Below are 27,776 nucleotides of genomic sequence, written 5' to 3' on the forward strand. Positions count from 1 at the left end.
TTGAAAGCAGACAGCTTTTCCATCTATTTTACCATGAAATCTTGCACATTTGGGTTCTGATCCACATCTATGAAGTGTAAGCATTCCTGTTGCAAGAAGTATTACTTTAAAAATTAATTTTTAACTATGGACTTTCTGATTTGGGTGTCAGAATTAGAATGGACCTTTGAGGTTAATTTTTAAACGTGGTTCCCCTTAACGCTGGACTTGATGCTACCAGTCTGTAAATTCCTGATCTGGTTTTAGTTTTCTATATGGCTTGAGATTTCTCTGAAGCATACAGTTAGGTCAGATTACTTGAATGTCTGTGTCTTTGCATTTTTTTAAAAACTTAAATTGTTCATTCTGCAGACAGTGTAAATCTTTATATGTTCTCTCTGTTTTCAAGAGAACAGGAAGAGTGCATGCAACTCTATTGGATTGTCTTTTTCCATAGAATTATCGCTTTGCGAATGGAAGTCATACTCTGATAAATATGTGGTTTACTTGAGATTTATCTAATTGGTTATTTTTTCAGAATTTCAAAGAATATTCCTACGACGAAAGATGTTGAACCTCTACTTGAAATTGATGGAGACATACGGAACTTTGAAGTATTTTTATCTTCACGAACGCCAGTTCTAATAGCGCGCGATGTAAAAACCTTTTTGCCATGTACTGTAAATTTAGATCCTAAGCTACGAGAAATCATTGCAGGTGAGTATATTTTCAAATAAATGGAGAATGTCAGACTGTATTATTTCCCCTTGTTTTAGGTAGACCTACTTTACATGTTACACAGAATCCTGATTTGTTCTTCAGTTCGTATGCTCAAAGGCAGAAATGACTTTCAGATCATTTGATTTGACTTCAATAACAGGCTGTTTAGTTTTACTGAGTAGCTTTGCTATAGAGGCCAAATCATTCTAAAGCTTCTATTTTGGAGGAGGAAATCCTTGTTCTAGTGTTAAATCCTCGTATTGGTTTGGGGAAAAAAAAACAAAAAAAAAAAACCAACAACTAGGTTTCCGTTTTTATCCCTAGGTTCTTATACTTTGTCTCTACTAGGTTTAAGAACCCTTTCCATAGTCAGTACTACTACTTATTAAGATTCATGCATTGTACTTTTTGTATCATTTGAACAGATGTAGCTTTTCATGATTTTTCACTGGAATACGCTTCCTTCTGTCCCAGATTTTTTGTTTGTTTCCCTTCTGTAACCTTTCCAGTTTTTTAACGTCTCCTTCAGAAAGTGGAGCAAAGTTAAATCTTTTCCTGTTGCTACCCAAATACTTTTAGGCATATACAGCCAAAAATTGCATTAGAATTTATCAAACATTTTTCGTTATCAAATATCTCCTTTCACCATTACATTTGGTTCAGTCTCAAGCTTTCTGAGATATATACTTCAGGCATTCCACTGCTGTGACCTGAATTACTGTTCACAAAAGTAGTTTTACCTTGTGATTCATTAAAACGTGTTTTACTTGAAATGAGTACAACCCTACTTTTTCTACACAAGTGGTATCTTTGAATCACGCAATGATTTTGTTAGTAGAAATGCAAGTTTACTTCTGGATCATCGGTAAGAATTTTGAATAGCATCAGTAAGAACATTTAGAACTGGATCCAGTGAAACAAAATGAAACATCCATTTGATGCATCTCCCACTAGATACCTTTGTAGTTGTTACCTCCTAGGCACTTTATAGGTTGCTTTAGTATGATGCTGAAATTGCTCCTAGGACAAGTGTTCTTCATTTTTAGTCTCAAAAAATGGAGTAGGTTCAGATATTTTCTCTTCTGCAAAAACACTCTGCTCAGCATTAAACGTTGTCACTGTTGACTGCTGTTGTGGATTGATGTAACTCGTACTATAGCACTGTTTGCCTGGTCCTAGGAATTGCTTTTGGGCCTGGAGTAAGACTAAGGCATGCTAACGCTTCCACCTGTGTAGGGTTACTACAGCTTTGAAGAAAAACAGAACCTTAAACTTAAAATAGGATCCCTGTAAATCCTTGGTAAGACTATAAGTGACCTAAGTGGGATCTGTATTCAGATCAACAATTCAAATTAATGAATGTATGTGTGTGTGTATATATATATATATTTTTTTTTTTAAACTTCTTCTCTGCATTTGATAGCTGCTACAGGTATGTTTGGGATGGCCTAACTTTGTTCAGAAGTTGTCTCATTAATCTGAATGCCACATTAGACATTCTTTACCATCAGAACTGTACTTGGCTCCTCCCATTTGGTCTGGGACTTGTGACTATGGATCTAAGAAAGGAAAGTGATAATATACAGGATCCTGTCCAGTCAGTCTAATAACACTGGGTTTTCTAAGTAAATTGTAGCGTCAAGTGCTATCATACAGTTTCACTATTACTACATTTGGATTCTTCTACTTATGATGGAACTGTTTAGTTTTGATATGCTTTTGGATCTACACATTTAACATCTCCTTTATCCTCTTGGGAAGAGGTCAGGGTATTTTATTGTTGCTTTTCCTGATTTGACTTTAATATAGGCTCTTAGAGGAATTTGCTGCAAAACAAGAAACGTAATGGAGGAAGTTGCTAAAACTGAGTTCTGCTGTGAGGTCGTTCTTTCGATCCAAACGTACTGATTATTTTCAGATCTAATTCGGGAGAGTGAACGGCTACGAATGAGCCTTCCACCAGCTTTAAGTATTTTAAAAGCTTGATAAATCATAGTTTTACTATGATAGAACTATTGAAGGGGATGTTCTGAATCATTGCAAAACACTCTTTTAAGATTTGGTCTTGTGAAAATTTACTTTTTTTGTTCTCATTACTTCTGTTGTAAGACTTTTCTAAAACTGTATGCTATCTCCTGAGACAGACAGCGCTTAGAGGAGTTTAACGTTCTGCATAAATTTATGCAATAATTTGTCCCATCCATTCTAAAGATGGCTCTGTAATGCTCAAGAAAGAACAGCTAAATACAGTTGGGAGTGCCATTTGGCCTTCTACTTGTGGAGTTCTGATTAGAATTAAATACACAAAAAGGTAGTGTAATGAATTGGCAAACAAATCCAAACTGTTTCAAGCATTTCATGGTAAACCTTTTTTTCTTTTCTTTTTCTTTTTTAACCTTTTTATTTTTCAGATGTTCGTGCTGCAAGAGATCAAATGAATATTGGAGGACTTCCTTATCCCACATTGCCTCTACACGAGGCCCCTGCTAGAGCAACATCTTTGTTCAGTCAGCCTTCATCAGCTTGCTCTTCAACAACCTCTTTTAACGGACCTTTCAATAATGGAGTTTTATCACCACAACCTCATAGCAGTTACTATAGTGGTATGACAGGACCTCAGCATCCATTCTACAATCGGGTAAATAATCGAGTGTTAATTCACATTCTTATAATTTAATATTGTAATATTGCAAATATCCGTAAAATATTAACACACATATATGGAGAGAGAGAGAGAGAAAGAAAAGACCAAAAGTTCATAAATTGCAAAATAATGATTGTCACTCGCTGTAGTCTGTATAGAGAGATATGTGGTAGACTGCATCAGAAACATAAATTACACGGGGGAGAAACGATCAGTTTGAGATGCTACTAAATGCTGGGACAAGACAGTTTTCCTTAAATTTTTCTGTGGTACGCTTTGCACCATCACTCACGTAGTTGCTCAGAATGCTGACTTTCTTTTGGTGACGTGAGACAAGTTAAAAAATACAGGAACTGAAGTGAGGAGCTACATCACCATAGTCTGTCGAGACATGTTTTCAGTTTTGTCTCCTCCTTTGATTTATTCTACTGACTTAGTCTTTTCCACCAAACTGTTGGACTGGTTTAAAGGAAGCAACGTAGATTGCATGAAGTATGCATTTTTTGAGGTTGTTTTATACAGTTGGTGGTGGACCTCAGAAAACATAGTTCTAGGCACGGCTCACTTTTAATTTAAATGGTTTACTGTACAGTGGAATTGAGTCTAAACAATATTAGATAAACTATTTTTAGCATAGGTTCAATATGTCAAAGTTATAACTGGGTTTTTGCTTATTAGATGAGGCTGCAATTAATAAGAATGCCTTTTTAGGTATGTTTTACAACCAAATTTATAATACTCATCAGCGTATGGTAATCACAGCTAAGCATGAAATTTCATCAGGTAAACTATTGAGAGTATTTCTAATAATTTTGTTTACAGTTTAAAATTTCAGCACATGCCACAGGTAAACGGTAACTTTCTGTTTTTGTAGGATGCACTCCATCTTTTTTAAGCTTAATTTTTACATTTTTCTGTCATAGTCTACAAAAGTGTACGAAAATGTCTTTGAATAGTGAGATTGGACAGCAGGTTAATCTTAAAAGCAAGCTAAAAAAGGGAAATGAAAATCAAGTTATTCCTAAATCAGTGTTCATTAAGGTGGGCAAAAGAGAGTTCATTTAGCCCAGAATCTTTTTAAAGTTACCGTGTCTAAAATTATTTTAATATCTACTCAATTCAGTGACAATATTGTGTTTTGCTGAAAATAACTTCCCATATTCTTTGAAGTAGTACAAACCTGGTAAAAACTTGTCATGTGAATCTTTATGCCTATACTAAATCAAACTTGTTAAAGTGGGTGTTTCATTGGAAGTGCTGTTTTTGTGTCTGTGTTACTGTACATGACAAGCCTTAGAGAAAGTGGTAGTATGCACTTGAAACTTTTTTTTTCTGGCCCTTATAAGCAGTAGAAAAAAAACTGTTGGAGAGTCATAAACTATTCTTACTATTAGCTTATTTCTTCATCTGTATAACTTATGTCCACAGGCATGCATATATGCATGTATTCCTTTTTTTCTTGCTGAGGACTAAAATGTTTCTGTTTTCACCTTTCTGTGTGGAATTTTATACCACTCTTCTGAGTTATGAGCTATATTCTTTCTGCTCCTCTGTGGAGTTATAAAAGTACTGCTGTGAACACCACATCTTGAGCTAAACGATGAGAACTTTATAACAGAAGAAAATTTAGACTGAAAGGCAGTTATTAGCACAGTGCCCATGCCTAATTCCTTCAGCATTTTCAATCATGTTTTCGCTTCTCTCTCCTTTTTTTTTTTTTTTTTTTTTTTTAAGAATGGTATTTTAAAAAGAACATCAGTAATAAAAGATTGGGCTCTCCCCCATAGTATAGTGTAAGGTCTTGACTATCTGTATTACACCGCACAATGAGTTCAAATGCTGTTGTGGACTTTTCTGAAATTTATGGTAAAAAGCCCTAGGCTGGAATAAGATACATTGCCTTATTCCGGCACTTAAGTTGTTCTTATCCTGTTATCTTTAAGCACTCACTTGTGCTTCAGAGAAAAGCTATTGGGTGACTGGAAAAGAAACAGTCAGGTAGCTTATTTTTTTAATATACATTTCTGCTATGTTCTTTAGGTGTTCCTGTGCTACGGACCTTGCAGTTCCAGTCACATAATCTATTCATATTCTTATTTAAAGCCCCCTTCTCCCTATGTATAGCTGTAAAGGAAAGGTTATAGTCCAGTTTAGCTACTCTTCAGCTTGGCGCTTTGGCTCTCATCTGTGTCTCTGTGTTGACCTTGTGGGAGGTGTTCAATTTACCACTGTCTACCTAGTTCCCTGACTGCAAGCTGGATTTCAGTTCAGCTTCCCAAATTCATGGTCATCACAGACAGTTGTGGAGATCATACATATCTTATGGGGAAAGTCAGTCTAATTGGGATTTTGCTGGGTAAGAACAAGAAATTATAGTATGTGAAGGCTTGTTCTGCAGCACAGCAGCAAAGTCTGTGTGTCTTGGAAAAACAGCAGACCCCACGATTATGCATTTTTAGGCAATCTACAAACTTGGAGAAGAGCTCTACGCTAGTTTATGCCGCACATCCGTTGGTATTTATCTCCTGTTTTCGTGGAATCTCTGGTATCATACTTTGAATGAAAGTTGAGACTGCAGAATTTAAGCCTATGATGGAGAATTAATTCACAGAATCACAGAATGGTTGCGGTTGGAAGGGACCTCTGGAGATCATCTAGTCCAACCCTTCTGCTCAAAAGCAGGGTCCTCTAGAGCATGTTGCCCATGACTGTTTCCATACGGGTTTTGAATATGTCCAGGGAAGGAGACTCCACTACCTCTCTGGGCAACCTGCTCCAATGCTCTGTCACCATCACAGGAAAGAAGTTTTTTCTCAGGTTTAGGTGGAACTTCCTGTGGTTCAGTTTGTGCCCGTTGCCTCTCGTCCTGTCGCTGGGCACCACAGAGAAGAGACTGGCCTCATCCTCTTGACACTCCCCCTTCAGATACTCGTACACGTTGATGAGATCGCCTCTCAGTCTTCTCTTCTCCAGGCTCAACAGGCCCACCTCTCGCAGTCTTTCTTCAGAGGAGAGATGCTCCAGTCCCCTCATCGTTTTTGGAGCCCTCCGCTGCACTCTCTCCAGGAGTGCCATGTCTCTCTGGCGCTGGGGAGCCCGGAATTGGACACAGCACTCCAGACGAGGCCTCCCCAGGGCTGAGGAGAGGGGCAGGACCACCTCCCTCCACCTGCTGGCAACACTCTGCCTAATGCACCCCAGCATACCATTGGCCTTCTTGGCCACACGGGCACGCTGCTGCCTCATGCTTAACTTGTTGTCTACCAGCACTCCCAGGTCCTTCTCGGCAGAGCTGCTTTCCAGCAGGTCAACCCCCAGCCTGTCCTGGTGCCTGGGGTTACTTCTCCCGAGGTGCAGGACCCTGCACTTGCCTTTGTGGAGCTTCAGGAGGTTCCTCTCGGCCCAGCTCTCCAGCCTCTCCAGGTCCCTCTGAATGGCAGCACAGTCTTCTGGTGTGTCAGCCACTCCCCCCAGTTTAGTCTCATCAGCAAACTTGCTGAGGGGGCACTCTGTCCCTTCCTCCAGGTCATGGATGAATACATTGAACGAGACTGGACCCAGGACTGACCCCTGGGGGACACCACTAGCTACAGGCCTGCCTCCAACTAGACTCTGCGCTATTCACCACAACCCTCTAAATTCCACAGGTGGGAAGTAATGGAGTAGTTGAAGCTGTTACAAGACGTAATTAGAAATCATGAAAGAATCGTGGGATAATTGCCTTATTGGACAATTATTTTTCACTGCTTTGTAATTTGATGACTAGCAACCAGCAAACAGGTGCTTGCTATGTGTTTCAGCAGGTAGTCTTTGCAATGAGGAGAACTAGGCACTTCGATGCAGTGTGATTGTTGAACTCATCTCATGCTTGTGGGTTTTCCACATGGTTTAATGTGTCTAGAGGAGCTGTTGGTGAAAAACTGAGGCATTTCATTATTTAAAAAATAACATGAACTTTTTTGGAAAAAAAAAAAAAGATTTCTAGAAAATACTACAGAATCTGTGCCTTATCACATTAAATTAAATTTAATTCAATGAATTTTTGGAATCATCCTATGCTAATCAGTAAGCGTAAGCCAAAGCTCAGGTATTTATTCTCTTACCTATTTAAAAAAAAAAAAAAACTTTCAGGTTTTAATAGAGGTAATTTTCTGCCCCATAATAAGACCACCATTATTTGGGCTTCAAGACACTATTAAAATAACCCAGGCCAGGGAAAATTGCTGAAAATGAAGGGCAGTTTAGGCCTGAGAACTTTCATCTGCATATGCCCCCATCGCAGCTGAGAAAACCATCCTGCTGCCTTGTGGCAGCCAAAGGCATTAGTGACGTTGGCCCCACAGTAATTCTGGATGGGCACGTAATCTACAATAAGACTACCTTTGCTAGGAAAAAAAAAAAAAAAAGAAAAGAAAGTGGTTTAAATGGGTTATTTTCCTGGTTCACTGGACAAAACATTTGGGTGGTGATGAAACACATGATGAGAATAAGCAGTGGGAGTAGACATCTGATTTCTCTTTTCCACCAGCAGTTTTACTAGTTTAAAGTTTGCATGAAACTGCAACCAAACATCTGTGATGCGGAATTCTGCGTTTAGACTGAGGGTTGCAAAACGTATCATGTAACTACATGCACTGGAAGGGTGTGTGAGTGTTTTGCGATAATCATGTTGGAGAGAGTGCAAAGACTGCCTCTAACAGCTAGGACCATTTGAGCTTTTCCATGAATTACTCAAAGTTGTAGCGTATGCCATCCAAGTAATTGGCGCACACAAGAAATGGACTTTTATTTCTCAGGTCACTTAACGCTCCTTCTGAATGCACAGAAGGGTTTTTTGTTGTTGTTGTTTTTAGTCCTTATTGATAACATCCAGAGTGTACCACTTCAAGTAATTTTACTCCGCCCTCATAGATTGGTGTTTGCCATCCGGTCGTGAAATGATTTACTCTATTCTGAATTCAGTGCACTAGACCACTCAGAATCTTGTCATGTGCAGAAACACAGACCCAATAGTATTCTGTGGGATTTTTTTTCTTTTAAATAGCTAGATAATCTAATTTAAAAATGCTATGTGTAAAAACACCAGAAATCTGTAATACGATCCTTAGTTTCAGAGGTGTATATATATTTTTTGAAGAACTGCATAAAAAAGGCAATGAACTCCTTAATTCTCTTTTTCCTGAAGATTAAAGACTTTGTAATTGCTACTCCATTGTGTTGTTCTAGAAGCAATAGATAAGAACGGAAGTGAAAAAATCTTTATTTCAACACCTAACTCAGTATTCTTATAAAAGTATTTAAAATGAGCGTAAAATAAGTATTAATTTTACAGACTTCAAAAATTCACAGATAGATGAAGATAGAATTCCACAATATTGGAAAAGTAGTTTGTGCTTTTTTTAAACTGCATTGCCAGTTGTGAGGTTCATGATTTGCACACACACAAACACGCTTGTCTTGCTGTCAGTGAATAGCATTCCCAACATACAAAAGGAGTGCAGATAAAGCTGATTTCATTTTGTGAATTTCAGGGGAGGTGCACAGAGTTTATTGTAGCACCTGGAGGAAAACTGGCTTTGTTCAGATGGAAATATGTTAGTAGCTTTGAAAAACCTTATATGTTTAAGAAGAGACTTTATTAAGCACAGTCAGTGGCCTAAGTTCTCACTTGGGCTGTCAACACTGACATGCTCTGAAGTCTTTTTGGAAACCTGGACAGTGTTTGTTTTTGCGAAATTTGTTTGTAAAAAGGAATAAAAAGGGACTTGATGACTTGAATGTAATTACAGTTAACTAATATTTGTGGTGGAAAAAAATATTTTTTGAAAAATGTTTCTGATGCTCATGGTTCATGATAATTAACATTGTCATTTAAAATGATACTTCTGTTGAACAACATATATTGACGTATTTCCAACAAAACGAAGGTCAGTTATTGTCTACTGTAGTGTTACGTCTAATATTTGTGGACGCAAAAAAGCCTACAGATTGGTTACTACAAATACGGGAAGTTCTGGTCGTGCCATTCTGTGCCACACATTTTTTGTACTATTGCCTTGGGTATTAGGAAGCTTTATAAATGATACTGAGCATCTAGTTTTGAGTTTAGCCGTTGCGAGGTGGTGGAGTTAACAGAAGGGTAAATCCTTTTCCCATGTTCAAAGCAAATGTTACAGTGTAACTGTCAAAAATGTTTTAACTCTATTCTTCCGGAAAACCAACACCAGAGCACCCATTGGCTTTGTGGGGAGTGGAAGGGGTCAGTTGCCGAGGGATTTCAAATACCTCGTTTCAGAGCTTCTGACTAAATTCTGTTCAATGCGAAAAGTAAAGAAAGCTACTAGTAATTGCAATTTTCACTTTATTAAACTCAACTAGAGGAAGTGTTTTGTTGAAATAAGTTTTATTTTATTATTACATTTTGATTTGTGTAATTGTTTGTCCCTTTTTTGTTACATTTTTTTTTCCATAGCCATTCTTTGCCCCATATCTTTACATGCCAAGGTATTACCCTGGCAGTTCTCATCTCATCTCACGTCCACCACTAAAAACGAATTTGTCCAGAGATCAGAACAATGGCCTAGTAAGTATTTTGAAGGGTAATTCACATACTAACCTAGACAATAAGTATAGTGAGTAATGCAAAATGAAGCTTATTAATGATGATTCAGTATTAGACAAGTAGAAACTCTATTTTATAAATAGTTTAAGTAAAGGCGTTCCTAACACGTAATGTAAAATGTATTTTGTTTTTAACCTTAACAATTACTTACAGAAGAAAACTGATTATAACTTTCAGGTAACAAGATTAGAGGAGTACGACATGCAGGGTTGGCAGGAAAATATTTTGTTGGCAGTGCCAACTGTGGTACAGTAAATAAATTGATACAGAAAAAGAATGCCACTTGTATGTTAATTTTACAGTAACGCAGAGTATCTAGCATTATCTGGAAAAGGTAAAATGGCATCCTTTGAATTGGCAAAGAATACTAGAAATTGGAAGGCCTAAGTAAGCAATTAAATATTTTTAATGTTCAAGTAAAACAAAATACATTTTATGTGAAGTATGCATCAATTGTAGCTTTGTCTTGTAAGTACATCTAATTCAACTTTATTTACTTGTTAAAAAGTAAGAATGAGCACACTTTTCTAGGTGAACGAAATTCCTTGTAAGAGTATTTATTCTGTTGACATAGATTGCTGTTCAAATGGGATTAGGAACTAAAGAAAGCTAAGAAAGTAAAAGCCTCATTTGTCATTTACTTTAATTGTAGAATATTAATGCATTGAACAAAGCTATTAAAAGTTTTTCAGTCTTTTAACTCGGTTAACAAAAACAGTTGTTTCCGTTGAATTATGTATTATTATGAGATCATTCTCATTCATTGTTTACTTCATATTTTTCTTTAGCCCTTAATCATTTTACCCAAACCATAATATTTTGTTGTTGTTAGGATGTTATCAAGGAGGATGCTGATGAGGGGCTTTCTTCACCCACAGACCCCTCAATGGTAAACGAGTAGTCATGTGGTGTGGAAATTCTAGCATCTCATTGCTTTTTCAGCAGTAATGAGTCTGCATTAATCATAACTGCAGTTCACTAACACTGCATCAGTGGCTTTGGTGGACAAATAGTTAGAGTAGTTGAAGACTAATGTAGTTTGCAAATGAATGTAAGAGCTAATATTTCACTTATATGATGTACTATATTTTTCCCCAATAGTTTTCTGCTTTTCTTTCTCTGTAGCTGTGGAGAGCTTTCAGTAAGGTGTATTGTGGTAGCTAGATGGAGTAAAGAATGACAGTTGCTCATTCATTACTTCAGATTTTAGAGTGAAGTAGCTGACCTGTATGTTTTTCCTGCTTTAGTCAGCTGTCTCACCTGATCCTTGCTTTTTAAGTTGGTGCCATAATGCTGTTGCAGTTAATAAAGTGTAAAGAACTTTCCATAAAAATAATGCAAAAAATTTCTAGATCATAAGCTTATTCTTAAGTCAGAATGCTAACATCTTTCTTTTCCATGACTTGTCTTTATTTTATCATAAATATTCATGCAAAGATGTCTTCTTTATGGTTATCTTTACGGATATCTTATTCACTGTAACTCTAGAAATCAGTGGAAAATCTTTATGGTGTTTTACTACCAGAGCAAAAGGTTAATACAGTTTAAATCATTTTCTTAATAGCTCGCTACCGGTAGTTGTTGGCAACAGTTGTAGTTTGACCTCAGTTATTTTTTCTTCTAGTAAATAATTGCAAAAAAAATTTTCCATTGTTGTGCAATGAAAGAATAACAACCACAACAAACACAATCCACACAAACTCTCAAACTGCTGCATTTCGTTACACGTAACTTCTGAGCAACCGCCTGTGGGCAGTGCCACAGTGGTGAATTTACCTTGAAGTTCTCTTTCCTGGGTCATTAGCTACCTTGGGTGAAGGGGTGATTTTGGGGTAAACTTCTCCCTTAGCATATTTTTGGAGATGCTGATGCCTTCCCTGACTTTGATTCATTATCTAAGCATCCCATCTTTTTCCTAGCCCTTTGCAGCTTGTCAGTGTGAGGAGAAAACGTAAGGACTTCTGAGAAGGTGCTGGTGTGGTGGTTGAAGGAAGTGTGCGTGCGTGTGTGTGTGTGAGTGTGTGTGTGAATGAGAATGGAGAGATGGGACTGGAAGGTGGGGAACAATTGCAGGAATCTCAGGGCAAAGGAGGAAATCTGTCTCAGCAGCAGCCCTGGAACTGGTTGAGCCTTTGCTCGTTGCCCTGAGTGTGCATCTTAAGCACAGACAGCCTGCTGTTTCAAACAATATAAAACTGCACATCTAAGTTGTGTGATATGCTGGCTGTGTGTAAGAAAATGCAAGAGTTACATCACTAAATTTTTTTGTGTTAAAATAATAACAAAGGATTTTATCAGAGTTATTTCTAGTCTTTAATTACTACTTTAGTTATTATTGTGAATCTATGTAGTACAGCATATAAGATCATTGACTTTTCAGTAGTTGAGCCACGCTATAAAAATAAATTACTCTTCTTTGTGATTTTGGCCATCTTATGTATTTTGTGTAAGGAAAGCTGGAAAGGTTCTGAAATGCCTTTAGTCCCATCCCTAGTCCTTTGAAAATCTCTTGGGTGGCTCACAAAGATGTTGTCAGCGGGGACTGGGTATTCTTGCATGCCTTACAAGCTGCCCCATCAGGGTTTCGTCTATGTTTAAAAAAACTTACTTTGCAGACTTTCTTGAAATTTCTGTGAAAGGGAACAGGGTTAGTGTTTAAGGCACTGCAATTATCTCCAGATGATGCCTGCAGTAATTTCATCCAGCTATTTAAGTGATAGGGACAGTAATTTTATCCAGCTATTTAGCTAGCTCTTATTTGATGGATCATTGCCACTATACATGATGGATCATTGCCACGTACTTGTACGTTAGTACGTGGATTGATGCATGCAAAGCAATGAAGTGAACTAAAAGTCTGTATGAAATAGTTAATGAACGTCAGGGTCTGTAACTGGTTTGATTAAAAAAGAAGAACATGTAGAATTAAAATTGCATCTTGCACGCAAGTCTGGTAAGGAGCCAGAAGTGTCGCAATATTGCTTCTGTGTAGAATAGAGAAGAAGCCTTATTTTGAATGTTTAAGTCTTACAGGACAAGCATTAGTAACTTCAGGAGGATTTTTTTTTAATCTTTGCTAAGAATTGAGAGCACTATACCGTGTATGTTGTATGATGTACTGTGTATGATCTCACTAAGCAAGGGCCCTGCCATTGTTTTCAGTCTGACGTTAGAGCTGACGGAGTTCTGAAATTTCAAGTCCTAAGCACTAGGCTTGTAAAGTCAATGTAAATCTAGATTAGCTTAATGAAAACCAGTGGGTTTACATTGGTATAAAAATAGGGCCAGTTTGAAATGTTCTTTCTAATGTATTGCGAATAGATTGAGAGCAGTCACCATATATATACACATAATTTGACTTCTGTCACCTTCCGTATTTGAATGTTGTTGTTCGTAATAAATTTTGCTGTCTCAGACCGCAGTTGCTGAGGATATGTGTTTAACTTTCCACAAGAGTAACTGTTCTTTACCTAATGAACAAAAACATAGCGTGGAAGTGATTGTGGGCCTTACATGTCGTGTTGTAAGGGACCTCTGAGTCATGTGAGGTTAATCCTTACAGTACTAGTGTACTTTTCATTTTCCCCTCAGAGTCTTCATGGTTTTTCTCGACAGATTTACCGTCCTGTGTTATGTCCCAGAATCTGAATAGACAGTGTATTTGTCCCAGAATGGTGGAGTCTTCCAGGGCTTTGACAAACGAGCTTTGACAGAGATTGGAGTTTGAAATTTCTGATTCCAGCTGCCCATTCTGTGCTTTCGCTGGGCGTAACCATCTCTGTAGGCTCATCAGCAAGGAGGTCTGCTGCAAATTTCAGGGCTTTAGCTTAAATCCCTAATAAAAGTGGATTGGAGTTGAGATACCAGGCTTTCCACATCTTATGGTGCAGGCAAAACAGGTATTTCTGGTAACTTTGCTAGGCTATTTCTTACAGGAGCTGCAGAAATTTCTGTGGTGCTCTTCTAAAAAGTTTGTCATTTGATTATAGTGTTACCAATGTATGTTCATAGTATCTGCGAATACCTGTTAAGTCAAACTAGCATTAGTAGTAGTAATCCGTAATAAATTTAGCTGGATATTTTCGTTTGCATTGTAACTTAGGATTTGTTAGGATATGGCTCATTGCAGTATAATTATACTGTTTTAAATACATTTTTTTCATACTGCCTTTAGTATATAATGCCTTAAGATATAATGTGTATTCTTCTAACAAGAACTAAAATATTTGTCTCACTGCATGGACGGTACATAAATCTAGAATACCGTTTAAGAAACTCCAAGTGCTTTTCTAAAGTTTGAGCATGACTGAGGGTTTGTGGTATCGGAGTTTTCCTGTGGAGTTTTATTGTGGCATTGTTATGCTTTGAATAATTATTGTTATTTACTCTTAAACGTACCTTTTCAGTTCTTTTTTTTGCATGCTTAGATATAAAGGTTTTGAAGTTACTTGAGATGCACTGGTGGTATAATGTAATCTTAAAATGGCAGGAGAATGTTAGGTTAAAGGCAGGCTTTTCCATCAGAAATATAATGCAAAGCTTTCATGCAAATAAAATAATAAAATACAGCAAGAGTTTTGCTTTTTTTTTTTTTTTTTTTTTGGTAAAGCGCAAAAAAGAGTAGCCCGTTTGTAGAGCATATAGTAAATATGTCTTGTGAAGGTCTAGGTTACAAGTTTCATTGCATTATGAAAATATCCCAGTGCAGCGCATTTCTATCCTAACGGTAATTTCCTCTCGTGATGAAATTTACTTTAATGCATGTCATCTATATCTTCAAATGTATTTTGATGTGTCACTTTAAGTTGATTCTTTTCATTCTGTTTTGTCCTTTTCTGAAAGCCGTGTAAGTCTGGGTTAAACAAACAGAGACAGGTACAGCCACTTTCTGTGAATTATCATTCACTTATTTTAGAGTCATTTCAGAAGCTATCATACTGGCACTTCATGCTGGGCTGTCTATAAACTAATGCTCATTACTAGCCCTGAGGTTTGTTTTGACAAGCTGCTTTTAGCTTTTGCATGGCAAATACTTTTCAGACTAATGTTCTCTAAGCATCCTTAACAAAACCACTAAGGCTGAAAAATGTGTCAGTTTAAGTACAGTTTTAATTCACTTACAGATGACTGTATGCCTAAAGCTATTGCATTACTTATTCTTCAGACAGTTCTTTTTATAAAGAATGATTGGGATTAATTTATATATATTTCAAACAGTTCACACTTTAACAAAAATAGTCTAAATATTTTAGCACTTCTGCATATACTTTTATATACACCAAAAGAAGAGTTTCTAAACTAACTCCTAATGCATGCCGAAATAATGACTTGCCTTTGACTGATAGAAAATATTGTGATTTAAAGCAGATCTGTTAAATTATAAGTGTTTAAAACTTTTCTACGTTTATTTGTAGCTAACAATAGGTACTATATTTAATAGATTCAGGGAACAGAGGCTTTTGAAACTCCACACATTGCTTTGGGATCATTTACTTTAGCAATACTGTAATGTAATTTTGGCTGTAACTATTTCTTTTACTTTAATACGTAAGATTTCTTTCCAAAACCATTTTTTTGAGCTAACCACTAAATTGTGTTTATTGTATTAAATTGTGTTTATTGTAACCCATACCAGTATCAAGTAGTGAGTGTATGAGGAAGTAACAGACAAAACCATTTAGTAATCTGAAGAAAAATTTAAAGTGATTTTAAAAACTGGAAAAATACAGATTTACGTAAGAGAGGAATGCAGTAAATATTGATGAAACTTCTTTCTGTAGTCATCAGTTTAGTGATTGGCTTATATCCTTAATTTGATGAGGATTTTAGCTATGCTAAAAATTAAGCTTGATTAAGATCCAGACTTCCTCCTTCAGGCCCCTAATATAACAACTGGGTTAGGCATTATAGGCACTTAATTAGGGAGACAGTGTAGAATCTGAAAAGTAACTGTCTTGTCTTCAGAAGAAATAGTTAGGTGCCTAGATTCTAGTGAAAGTATAGTGCTTAAATGTTATGCAGGAATTTAGGTGGAGTTCTTACCTAGAAAATGGGATATATCTTCTGTTTCGTTAGTGTCCGGTTTACATGAAGTATAAGTTAACGCATGGTACACAAATGAGGATTAGAGCCCCAGATCTATCTTCAGCTAAGTGTGCTGGCTACTAGGCTTAGAATCTCCCTGGCCTCCTGTACTGTTTTTGAACAGAGTTGGTTCTGTTTGCCTGTGTTAAGCTCATTTCAAGCATATATGGCTGAGAATTTGGAGACGGTTACATGTAACGTCATCTGAACTTTGCATCTCAGAGTAGCTTAGGTGGGAAAAATGCCTAGCTTCCCAGAGCAAGGACATCTCTGATAACACTCGGTTAACTAGTTTTAAGTAACCCTCAGGTTAAATGGCTGCCGCAAAGAATGGGTTTTTGGATTGCTGTCCTGGAAGTTATAGATAAATAAATTCTTTTAAAATTCTGGTTTAGACAATTCAGATGTGATTAATGTTATTCAATGTAATAATACATTTTTTGTTTTCATAGGTAAATATCTTTGAATCTTCTAATTTATACTAATTTTGAAAGCTAAATAGCTTTGACATAATTAAATAGAAATGGAAAAAATGTATAAGGACTATAAAAACTGTCTTCATTGATGATTGAGGAATATAGTCAAACTTGATGAAATGAACTCTGGATATTCAAAACGAACTTTTACATCCCAGGGTTTACCCATGTGATGAGCAGCTCTGAAGCTTTAGAAGTTCTTTTGCAGTCTCCCAGAATGAGCTTCATTCCTGTGCATGGTCTGCAGTGCTGAAACCAAAACTTCATCTATAGGAAAAGGGAGAGTACAGTCCTCCCTTCCAGGAGAAGTGGGTACAAATATTTCATAGCTGATAGATCTAGTTCTGGTTTTGGTGTTAGTAATTTCGAATAACTACCTCAATTGTTTAGAGCTTTGCACTTCACTCTGCTTTAATGCACAAGCTTCTATCCACGACAAATGTATTTTTTTTTTTGAGAACATACTGTCTTAATATACTGATTTACCTGTAAATTCGTTTATTTTCTCTTTCCACACTTCCTTTGAAATACTCAGAAGCTGGCAACATTATCAGAGCAACTTCGGTGTTTCAGACACGAACTGTGGATAATTTGTGGTTTGCCAAAGCTACAGATACATGAAACGTTCTCAGTGTTTTGGAGGGCAGTGGCAGTGCTTCCCTGTAGTTCTCTGCTGTGATGGTGGTATGCCAGCCCCCTGGCTGATCTTGCTTAAATGGAGCTGAAAGGACCTCTGAAAAATAGAGATGTTGGTAAAATGGCCCAGTGAAACCAAGTAATTGAGTTGTGTTGTAGATCATCTTTGTCTAAAGCCATACCAGGAAAGGCAGTAAATTCAAAATTGTGTCTGCGATATTTAAACAATTAACTACTAAAATCAGCAGGAAACTTTTGAGTGGAGATGGATTTGAAATAGATTAACCCTCACTTAGTTCTGACTTTTATGTTACTCTTCTTAAATAACATTTAAGAGAGTCTTCTCACATAGGCGAGACTGAAGCTGCTGTGTTGTTTCTGATAATAAATGGTAAAGTAAATGCTTCCCAATATATAGATATTCTGATAGTAATTAAAAATGCCTCGCCATCATTATTCTAGTCTATTTATATTAAAACATAGTTGAACACAGTTTGATGTGTGTTAGTGTGTATTGTCAAATTCTGGGTGTGCTGGCTGTTTGAACAAATCTTACGTGCACATTTTTTCACTTCTCATAGGGAGCAGGAGCAGGCACAGGATCGACCACAGGTGTATCACACGTGCCTCTGAGCACAATGAGTGTGGATGCTGTGTGCGAGAAACTAAAGCAAATAGAAGGTCTGGACCAGAGTATGTTACCTCAGTACTCTGCAACTATAAGAAAGGTATCTGTTGAGTTTAATTAGTGTATTTAATACTTAAACATGAGCCCCTTTTCTTGGAAATTGACATTGAATATCGAAATGACACTAACTTCCATACGTGCTAAGTTCGAAGCACGTTTTTAATATAAGCTTATATTTGTCAGAGAAAATGCCCTCTTACAAGAAAAAAATCAGAAAGGTACCTGTGTTGGTATGTAATGAAAGTAGTTCTGCGTTGAATTTGGTGTCGTTTGAAGGAGTTAAGTGCTGTATAAACATGCCTAACATATGAGATCACTGTGCTGGGATTTAGATGGCGTTTAGGCACTTCTGTGTTGATCTCTGAATTACGAAGAAGGTTAGAAAAAGTGCTGGATGTCTGGTTTTCCATCCCGGGTTATTTCTGATGGGGAGGAGGAACGTAAGCTTGTCTTTATGCAGGAAGGGAGCTTTATGGAGGGTAGTGCTTGGTCTTGAATGCCTCAAGCCAGGGCTTAAATAGTGCTTAGGATTCAGTTATCTGATTATCTTCAGAGGCTTGGACATATGAGGTCCGTTTTTGTTGCAACTCTGAGAAGTCGAGGCAGCTGAATGTAGTTTATTGTCTAGAAACTTTCTACCGCTGGTGTCTTGTTTCCTTATGTCAGTTTATGGAACACAGCCATATTGCATTTCATATCCTAATTTTGAAGGATTTAATAAAATATTTTCAGTTTTTCGTGAAAGATAGGCTCTTCCTGCCCTTAATCATTCTGTAGCCTTTCTTTGTCCCTTTTCTGTTTCCAGCACTAGTTCTTCCTGTGCTATATCCTGGTCCATCAGCAATCATCAGTAAATATTCTTTTTTTAATTTATTATATAGAATTGGACTTAAGAATTAATGTTTAGGGAATTTCACTAGTAGTCCCCATCAATATATCTGACTTTAATTACCTCTTTAGTCTGTTACTTACTCCATAAATCTTGTATTGGTAATTTACATTATTTGGTTTTATTGTTTTAGGCGAATATAAATGGCCGTGTCTTGGCTCAGTGCAACACTGATGAACTGAAAAAGGAAATGAATATGAATTTTGGTGACTGGCATTTGTTCAGGAGCATGGTGAGACTTTCTCCTCAGTATTCCAGCTCATCTTAAATTAGTGTTCTCTTATGAAACTTACTTTTTCTTTCCTCTTTCATTTTATTTCTTAGTTATCTTAAAATGTGAGTACGTTTATTGTTACTTTGTCTTTTTGTATTGAGCACTTTAACTAACAGCTGGTTGCCTATAGATTTGGGTATCTCAGTTGATTGTGAAAGCTGAAGTTTTTCCCTTCTCTTTTTTATAAGGTGTGCCTTTCCTGAACGGATGGCCTTTTCCCCGCCTTTTTAAGTTCGGCTGCTTGTTTTCATGAAATTGACAGAACTTATTCCTCTTTGAGGCCTCTGTCCCTCTGTTAAACTTGGTCAGGGAGCCCAAGTTTATTTGGGAGAGGGAGTGGACAGCAGGCTCTTAGAGATGTATTGCATACAACTGCATAAGCTCCATGTCTTAGGGAAGCTAAGCTAAAAATCAGACCATTGCAAGACAGTATTTGACTTGCCTATACCTGTACGATGCAAGAAAGCTGCATTGAGTACTATTATTGAAGCATACATATATACCTGATTTTCCTCCTCTTCCTCCCCACAATTTGAGAGTAAAAGACAGTTTTCTGCTGAGGGATATGCGTCACAGAACTGTGTATTCTCTTAAGTATTTTTAGTATGTTGCCAGTTTTCTTGCTGAAAACTATAATATGTCTCTGAACTACTAAATCAGTCCTGAAAACACTGAAAATTACAAGAAGAGGTTTGTTGTGAGATTCAAGGTTACTAAAGGTATAAAAATGTAGTATGTGTTTTCTGCTCTTAAATTTGTAGTTTAACACTTTGTCTTACAAGAATTTATTGAGAACGACTTGTGGCGTATAAATTCTTTTAAGGGTCTGTGCAGTAAGGAGAATAGTCTGTAAATAAAAGAAAATTCTCAAGTATTACAATGTGATTTGCAGTAAAGACAATGAATGCACTAGGTCTGTAAACAGATCTTTCTCTCATATGCAAGTGTGCTTTTAAAACTGAATTACTTATTCCTATTTTTAATACAGTTCTTATTTAACAATTTTGAGAAAATTTTTTTCTGCTATAGAATGACATTGTACACTGTCTTTTGTTGCATGTTAAGGTACTTGAAATGAGAAATTCAGAAAACCAGGCTGCTCAGGAAGATCCTCGTGGAGCAACTGAGCATGTTACCGCTGCGATTTCTCATAGTGAACTTACTCGTCGTCCGGGGCATAACGCGGAGTTGCCTCACACTGAGCTTACGGGTCTTTCTGGTCAAGCTCCCTACACACTTAACTTTAGCTTTGAAGAACTGAACACAATTGGCCTTGATGAAGCTCCTCCACGTCATAGTAACTTAAGTTGGCAGGTATTTAACAGAGCGCTTGCTTGCTTACCCCTATGGTAAGGGTTTTTTATTTCCCATGCGTGTATACAGGCCAAGAAGTAAATCTGCTATGACAGTTCAGATGCTTTCGGTTCTGTCTTGACAGACCAAAGTTTTGCAGAGGTGTAAACTCTACCTGTTTAGATATCTAACAAAGTCTTCAGTCTTTCCCATCTGTAAACTCTTTGTCTGTTGCAGTAATTACTGCTCCAGGAAAAAAAGCCAAAGCTGCTGTTCTTTACTCATCCTGCGTAGGGCAGCGTCCTGCAAGTTTTTTGTTAACCATGATATTCAGACTTCACGTATGAAATATTTTAGCTATGAGCTAGTTAGAAGTCACACCATTCAAAGGATTACAGATATAGTTATTAGGTTGTTTTTAAACAAACAAGTGCAGCATTCAGTGACATGAGAGCTTTGTCCTGTGATAGTAAATAATGTAATCATGCACTCTAGAGTTGACATCCTCATATAACTACTGTTTCTGCCGTAGACGATAGTCAGTTTTCTCTTCTGTCCTTTGAAATCACCTGAAGTATGTGATTATCTTTTTTTTTATTCTGTTTGTTTACTAGAAATAAGACAATTCAGTTGATAAATGAGTAGATAGTATCTCAGTAGTTGTCAAAATTTCCAAAAGCCATGTAGCAACATTTTCGTCTCTAGTTTTAGGAGTCCAAATTAGGAAATCTTGAAAGGGCACCAAAATAGTAAGACACCCCGAATGTTTTTTAAAACATTCTTCAAAATGCAAATTTAAATAGTGCTTTTGGTACTCATAGAAATATCTTAAGTTAAATCATAGGAGTGAGAAAAGTAGTTTGTCCATCTCATCTTTAGGAAACATTAGAAGTTGCCTGTCTGAGATTGTTTATAGTCTGCATCGATTAAAAAAGAATATGGCTCATTCTCGGTAAAGAAGAGGAGCACTAGTGGAAATGCATAATACAATGAAATAGCTCTATTTTTTGGTGAACTGTAGCTGTAGTGAATGTGGATAAATAGTAGTGAATATGCATAAATAGCCAAGCATGAATATTTCTGAGATTCTTGCAGTGTGCGTTGGGCATTGAATTACTTAGGAGTCGTGCAACACAGAAGTCACCTAAACACCGTTTTATTTGTAGTTTATCATGTTTGATTGCTTCCTAATATGCTGATGTGTACAAAAGATTATTACTCTTACGGAAAGCTGTTAGTAATACAAAGGGAGTAACCAAAAGGTATCCTGCCGACCTTGCGTACATTACTTGCTGAGGGGGTTTTAAGCATCTTCTGAGAAGAAAAGAAACTGAAGTAGAAGAGTAAGAAGGTCAGGAAAAAGGTGGGGGAAAAGGAGGAAATAAAAATGGAAGCTAAAAAGGAAAGGATGACCTGAAAGGGTTTTGTCTGTATGGTTAGGCAGTTCTGTTCGCAATCTCAAATTCGTTCACCAGTTGATTTGACCAGTACATTACTTTTCCTATCTACATTTAGCTTGTTAAAATTGTCCAAGCCCTTTTAGATTTTTTTTTCAGTGATCTCTGTTAGTAGCTAGCTTTTTGACACATGGTTCGTTTTCAGTGTTGCCACCAAATAAATAATAATTCAGGTTTTCCAAAATCTCTTTTCTTGTGTAGTATAAAGTCTAATAGGTTTGCTTTAATCACTTACTGCTTAAGGTAAAGCATCAGCTCCAATCTCTTGAGCACTATATCTCTTTTTGGAGGCGGTAGCAAGCAGCCTGGCATGGCACGAAGCTTTGTGTTCAGCCACAACCCGCTCAAGTTGCTCAACTCTTTGTTAGACCCTGCTTCTAGTGCTTACTAGGTCACCAACCATTTCATGCCTATAAGGTTCTCCGTGACCGTGCTAAAAGAGAGGAGGGGTGAGGGACAAAGAATGTGTTCGTCTGAGAACTTCCTTTTTTTTTTTTTTTTTTTTTTCCCTCCCCTCCTGAATTTGGCTATTGGATTAAACTGAATGGTATGACTAAATGGAATTTTGTCAGGATATACTGAAGTGTGTGAGATGGAGGTCTTTTCAAAAAATGTTGACGGATGTTTAGCATTTAGATGAACTCCTAACTTAAAATGTCCGTTTTGTAGATGTACGCAAATGTATTAGAAAAGTCTATCTTCACGTATACACTTAGTAGTATACTTAAGAGGCCTTAGCCTCAATTGCACTGTGTAAAATACTTATTTTGTAGAAAACTTGTGTTTGGAGAATCAGCAATAACAGTGCTTTGTTGCAAGTTTGGGGAAAGTACGTGAATGCAAATATCTGATTATAATAAGCATGTTTAAGATTAGTTTAGTTATAGCATTGGCACTTTTTCTTCCATGATCTATTCACAACAAAAATTTGCCTTTAAGCATGCTTGAAGCTTTCAGTTTTTTAAATTAAAATGATCAGTAAAAGTCAAAATAAGTAGTTTTAATTATTTTTGTTTTGTTTTCTTTTGCAGTCACAGACTCGGAGAACTCCAAGTCTTTCAAGTCTTAACTCTCAAGATTCCAGTATTGAAATATCCAAGCTAACTGATAAGGTGCAGGCAGAATATAGAGATGCATATAGAGAATATATTGCTCAAATGTCACAGTTAGAAGGGGGTGCCAGTTCTACTACGGTAAGTGGAAGGTCCTCCCCCCATAGCTCATCTGCTTTCTATATGGGGCAGAGCACATCAGGGGGTTCCCTGCATTCAAGTGCAGACCAAGAAAAAGGAAAAGATGGTGAACAGAAACAAGATGATGGAAGGAAGTCCTTCTTGTTGAAGAGGAATGATGTTGTTGATTACAGTACATCAGGTGTTTCTACTAATGATGCATCTCCTTTGGATCCTATTACTGAAGAAGATGAAAAATCTGATCAGTCTGGTTCCAAGCTTCTCCCAGGAAAGAAGTCTTCAGAAAGAACAAGCATTTTCCAGGCTGCAGATATAAAGCTTAAGGGAGTTACTCTCAGATATCAAAAACTTCCAAGTGATGAAGATGAGTCAGGAACTGAAGAATCAGATAATACTCCACTTCTTAAGGAAGGTAAAGACAAGAAAACAGATGGAAAGATAGATAAACAGCCCAAATCCCCAGAACATGGATCTGAACCGATTAGAACATTCATCAAAGCAAAGGAATATTTGACAGATGCCCTTTTGGATAAGAAAGATTCTTCTGACTCTGGTGTAAGATCCAATGAAAGTTCTCCCAATCATTCCCTCCATAATGAAGGAGCAGATGAGTCACAGCTTGAAAAGGCAAATCTCATTGAGCTTGAAGATGACAGCCACAGTGGAAAGAGAGGAATTCCGCACAGCCTTAGTGGCCTTCAGGATCCAGCTGTGGTTCGCATGTCTATTTGCTCGGAAGATAAGAAGAGCCCATCTGAAAGCAGCTTGATAGCGAGCAGCCCGGAAGAGAACTGGCCTGCTTGCCAGAAAGTCTATAATTTAAATAGAACCCCTAGTACAGTAACGCTAAATAATAACAGTGCTCCAACCAATAGAGCTAATCAAAATTTTGAAGAAATAGAAGGTATCAGAGATTCACCTCAAATTATCCTGCGCCCTGGTTCAAGTTCCAGTTCAACTGCAGTTCAGAACGAGAACCTGAAGAGTGCCGCTCACAAGCGGAGCCAGCGATCAAGTTATACTAGGCTTTCCAAAGATTCTTCAGAGCTCCACACTGTTGCTGCCTCAGATGGGGCTGGTTTTGGAGAAGAAAGAGAGAGTATCCTGTGAAAAGAGGCCAGATTAAAATAGAGTATGTCCATGATTTGTAGCTTTCTAGGAATACTTTGTCAGTGTGTGGTTATGTTAGCTATGTAGTTTAAATTTTCAATTCAGTGATTAACGGGTCTAGATTATTTTCAGTCTTTTTCTTGGAAAGAAGAAATAATCTTTGCAAGAAGCAATGCACTTCAGACTTTCCTTCCCTGTATTCGTCTTACTAGTAAATATTTTATTTCGTGCCCAAATAAAGCAGTACCTGTCATTGCATGAAAATTCAGTTCTTTGTTAAAGTGCTTTCCAAAGGTTTGATCAGGGGCAGATGTTACAGAAGCATGGTTTCATTCTTAAAATAATTCTATGATTTTACATTTTTGTTGGGAGATATAATACTTATTCCTTCTAAATATTCCAGTTAAGTCTGCTTACTTACCAGTAAATACCGTGCATTTTTGCCGTTTGATGTAGGAGATGCCAGAAGGTTAAGTATCACAACCTGTGACACCCTTATCAAACTTTGCATTAACTAGTCAATTAATGCGTGCAGCATAATATTACATATGTTGACATTTAAATGTTAAGATACCTGTTTGGCGGTACGTACATTCTTATTCTGTGTGAGTTCGGTAATTGCAGTTGACTTTGTGAACTTTGGGTAGAATGTTGATAGGTTTATAGGGAAGATTGTCTTGATGTATCATTAGAATTGGCAGTTATTTATAAGGTAATGCCTTATCGCTGATTTAGTGAATGCATTATTTATTATAGTTACATAATTTCACAATCAGTGCTCTAAATAGATGCAACCACCTGAGCTACATTTAAATATTGCAAGGGTAATGTGAATGTGATGTCTGAACTTACGGAGCATCTGTTGCTGTGTGTGGTCTTTCCCCGGTACAGTGTTTATTGTTTGGTTATGGAAAGAAAAATGTAATAGTTTACTATTTTAAAAATAATATGTACTTGCTGGAATCAGAGCCGTATGCCTACTTCTTTATTTCAGAAGTACAGTGTTTCAGCATTTTGATTTGTCATCTAAGTAATGCATCTGAATGTTATTGTAGCACACGTTTTGTGCTGTCCAGTGAAACGTGCATGGTTTTGAAGAAAAAAAGTGTTCAAACTAGACTGTGGTAGTACAAAGAGAATAAAAAATAATTGGCATGTTGGGTTTGTGTCCAAATTTATCTTTTCTGCGGTATTTTTTTTTTCTTCACTTGATAAATATGTGCATATTGTTTTGATTAAAGCACCTTAGATATCCAAGTAAAAAGAATACATTAAATAATGTTGTTGTTAATACAGTACGAAGTAAGTATCAAGTATAAAAATACATTTGATACGTGGAAATGACAAAGCAGACACTCCTAAAGTGCTATGAGCTATGGAGAGGTGGCCACCTCCTGATGTTCCAAAGCAGTAACCATGCTGTTAGTGGAAGTTAACATTTGCCTGTAGTTCTCTGCAACTTTATTTCCATCCCAGTAGTTCTCCAACCACATTTCTCCAGTAGGATCACTACACTCACGGTGTTTGTTATTCATATCAAGAAATATGAATAACATATACCAGGGTCGACAGAGAAAGACTTGGCTGTATCTAGGCTTTTCACTTCTTCATTCCCCAGATGTCTGGTACTTACAGGATCAGAGACTTGATCTTTATGCTATTGAATTCTGTTTTAAATAGGTTCATAAAAGAATTCAATTGAATTAAAACGTACTCCCCAAAGTGTTACAGAAGCACTGGAAACTTACGTGTACGTATCTTTGTCTTTTATAAAGATTAGTAGTTTAACAGCAACAACAAAAACCCGTAGCCTGTGCAGCTTCGTGATATTTTGCCAAATCTTTGGGGACAGTTTTTTAGTTTCGGTTCTTCCTATTTTAAAAACAAAACTTAAAAAAAGCTATAACCTTATGTCATTCCACTTTCTGAAATTTTGGGAATGTAAAAGGCTTGCTTCAGAAAGATATTTATAAGCACTGTTTTGTAGCAGAGAAGTCGTAGTATAGCCTTTTTCATTTAGAATTAAGTAGTATTGAAGACAGGTACTGGTTACCTCAAGTCACTTTGTTTGTAAAAAAAAAAAAAAAAAAAAAAAAAAAAAAAATCCTCAACCCAAATGAATCAGTATTTCTTTTCATGCATTTTTAAACTCTTTTTATTCCTTGAAAGTTCTGTCCCTTATGTCTTCATAAAATAGGTATTGGGTTGAAATAGCTGGTTGAGTGGAAAAATCTTCAGTGTTTCTAAGTTACATTCGTTACCAGTGTAATTGCTCACCATCACTAAAACAAATAATGAAGTTTCTATTTAAGATTGTGCAGGACTTAATGTAACAGTGTAATTCAGGCGTCTAGATACTATCACAACAAAAATGTGAGCATTAAGAAATTTCAGTGGAGAACTATATAGTTTTCCATATTATAAATTACTGAATATGTATGTGAGAATGAATGACAGTGTACTAGAATCCTGCCTGGCATGGGAAGTGAGTGCCTGAACTCATTTCAGTTCCAAACAGCAGTTTAATCCTGCTTCCTTTCCCAAGCTATTTTAACTGTTTCATATAGGCACCTATTTTCATTAAGAGGCTCCTTATTTAATTTCAAAGTTTGAGGATGCTTAAACCATTGTCATGTGTGCTGAGGAGTACTTGTTGAAAGGAACAGAGAATCTCGCATGGTAGGGTGCTCTTAAGTTGAAGGCTGGGTCAGCAGCCACCTAAATTCCACCTAGGTCTTTGGAGAAACCCAGAAAATTAAACATGATGTAGTCAAGGCTCTGATTTCATCTGTTGGCTCTGTCCCCATGCTGGGCAGCTGGTGTTGTTGCCCAGGAAGTGAGAGAGAACGTTTTATGTCCTGTGTGACCCAATATGATTAAATCCACATCTCGGAGGATGGTTCACCATAGCGTCCTCGGGACGAAGGTACTTTTTGTCTAAGCTGCCCTGCTGTGTAAAGGGGCCACGTGGAGCTTGGGTAGTGAGGTGAGAGGTGACCATAAGGGTTTGGCCCATGCTTTAGGGAATAACATTTTATTTTGAGTTGAGTGGTGGTTTCGTGTAAAGTGCATATATGTATCGAAGGGATGGATCAATGTTACTCTTAGGTGAGTGAGTAAACTGTTAAACTGAGGTGCTGCCCTTTGTGTAGGTTGTTTTAGCTAGATAGTTCAACATTTGATGCAGTTTTATGATGATGGCAATTTGTTAAACATTTTGAATATATGAATTTGGAAACATTCTCATTCCAAAATAATACTTACTGTAGTTTATATAATCAGATGTGTATTCATGGATTGATTGTTTAACAGCTTCCTTACAAAAGTTCCTAGAATCAGCAGAATGTGAATGCTTCGCAGAAATTTCAAGGACAGTACCCTACAAAAGCCATTTCTTAATAGGGTCATAAATACGACTGATACTTAGAATTGTATCTGTAAGCTCTTCTTGCATGAAAAATGGCTTTGGGCAGAGAGTACTTTTTTTTTTTTCCTGTCTATTGAAGCTTCTTTTTTTTTTTTTTTAAACAGGATGTACATAAGCCAAAAGAAGAAAATGTAGCATTCTGATAAAGGGAGAGAGGAAAGGCAAGACAGAAGAGAAAAATGGAGTAATTAAAGTACAGGACAGTAGTAAGGATTTTCTCTTTTAGCACCTAATATATATTAGTTACTGTACATGTTTAATGAATTTGCCACATGTGGTATATG

The 27,776-nt window shown here is 36.9% G+C and overlaps 1 protein-coding gene across 13 annotated transcripts in view; it reads left to right on the forward strand.

Moving 5' to 3' along the window:
• The window catches only part of KIDINS220 (kinase D interacting substrate 220), an 86,140-nt gene extending 60,920 nt beyond the window's left edge, over positions 1-25,220 (forward strand). For 5 of the 13 annotated variants that reach the window (XM_068937232.1, XM_068937235.1, XM_068937231.1 and 2 more), the window contains 7 exons: positions 518-696; positions 3,111-3,337; positions 9,816-9,926; positions 17,743-17,889; positions 18,872-18,970; positions 20,078-20,326; positions 22,794-25,220. In XM_068937232.1, the coding sequence (XP_068793333.1) occupies positions 518-696; positions 3,111-3,337; positions 9,816-9,926; positions 17,743-17,889; positions 18,872-18,970; positions 20,078-20,326; positions 22,794-24,065 (2,284 nt within the window). In that variant the 3' untranslated portion in view covers positions 24,066-25,220. Of the gene's footprint in view, positions 1-517; positions 697-3,110; positions 3,338-9,815; positions 9,927-10,797; positions 10,855-14,807; positions 14,841-17,742; positions 17,890-18,871; positions 18,971-20,077; positions 20,327-22,793 lie in introns of all 13 variants that reach the window. The other 8 variants (XM_068937228.1, XM_068937227.1, XM_068937229.1 and 5 more) reach the window with 4 other exon arrangements.
• The last annotated feature ends 2,556 nt before the right edge of the window (positions 25,221-27,776 follow it).

The sequence above is a fragment of the Struthio camelus genome, chromosome 3 (assembly GCF_040807025.1).
Source record: "Struthio camelus isolate bStrCam1 chromosome 3, bStrCam1.hap1, whole genome shotgun sequence".
Taxonomy (NCBI): domain Eukaryota; kingdom Metazoa; phylum Chordata; class Aves; order Struthioniformes; family Struthionidae; genus Struthio; species Struthio camelus.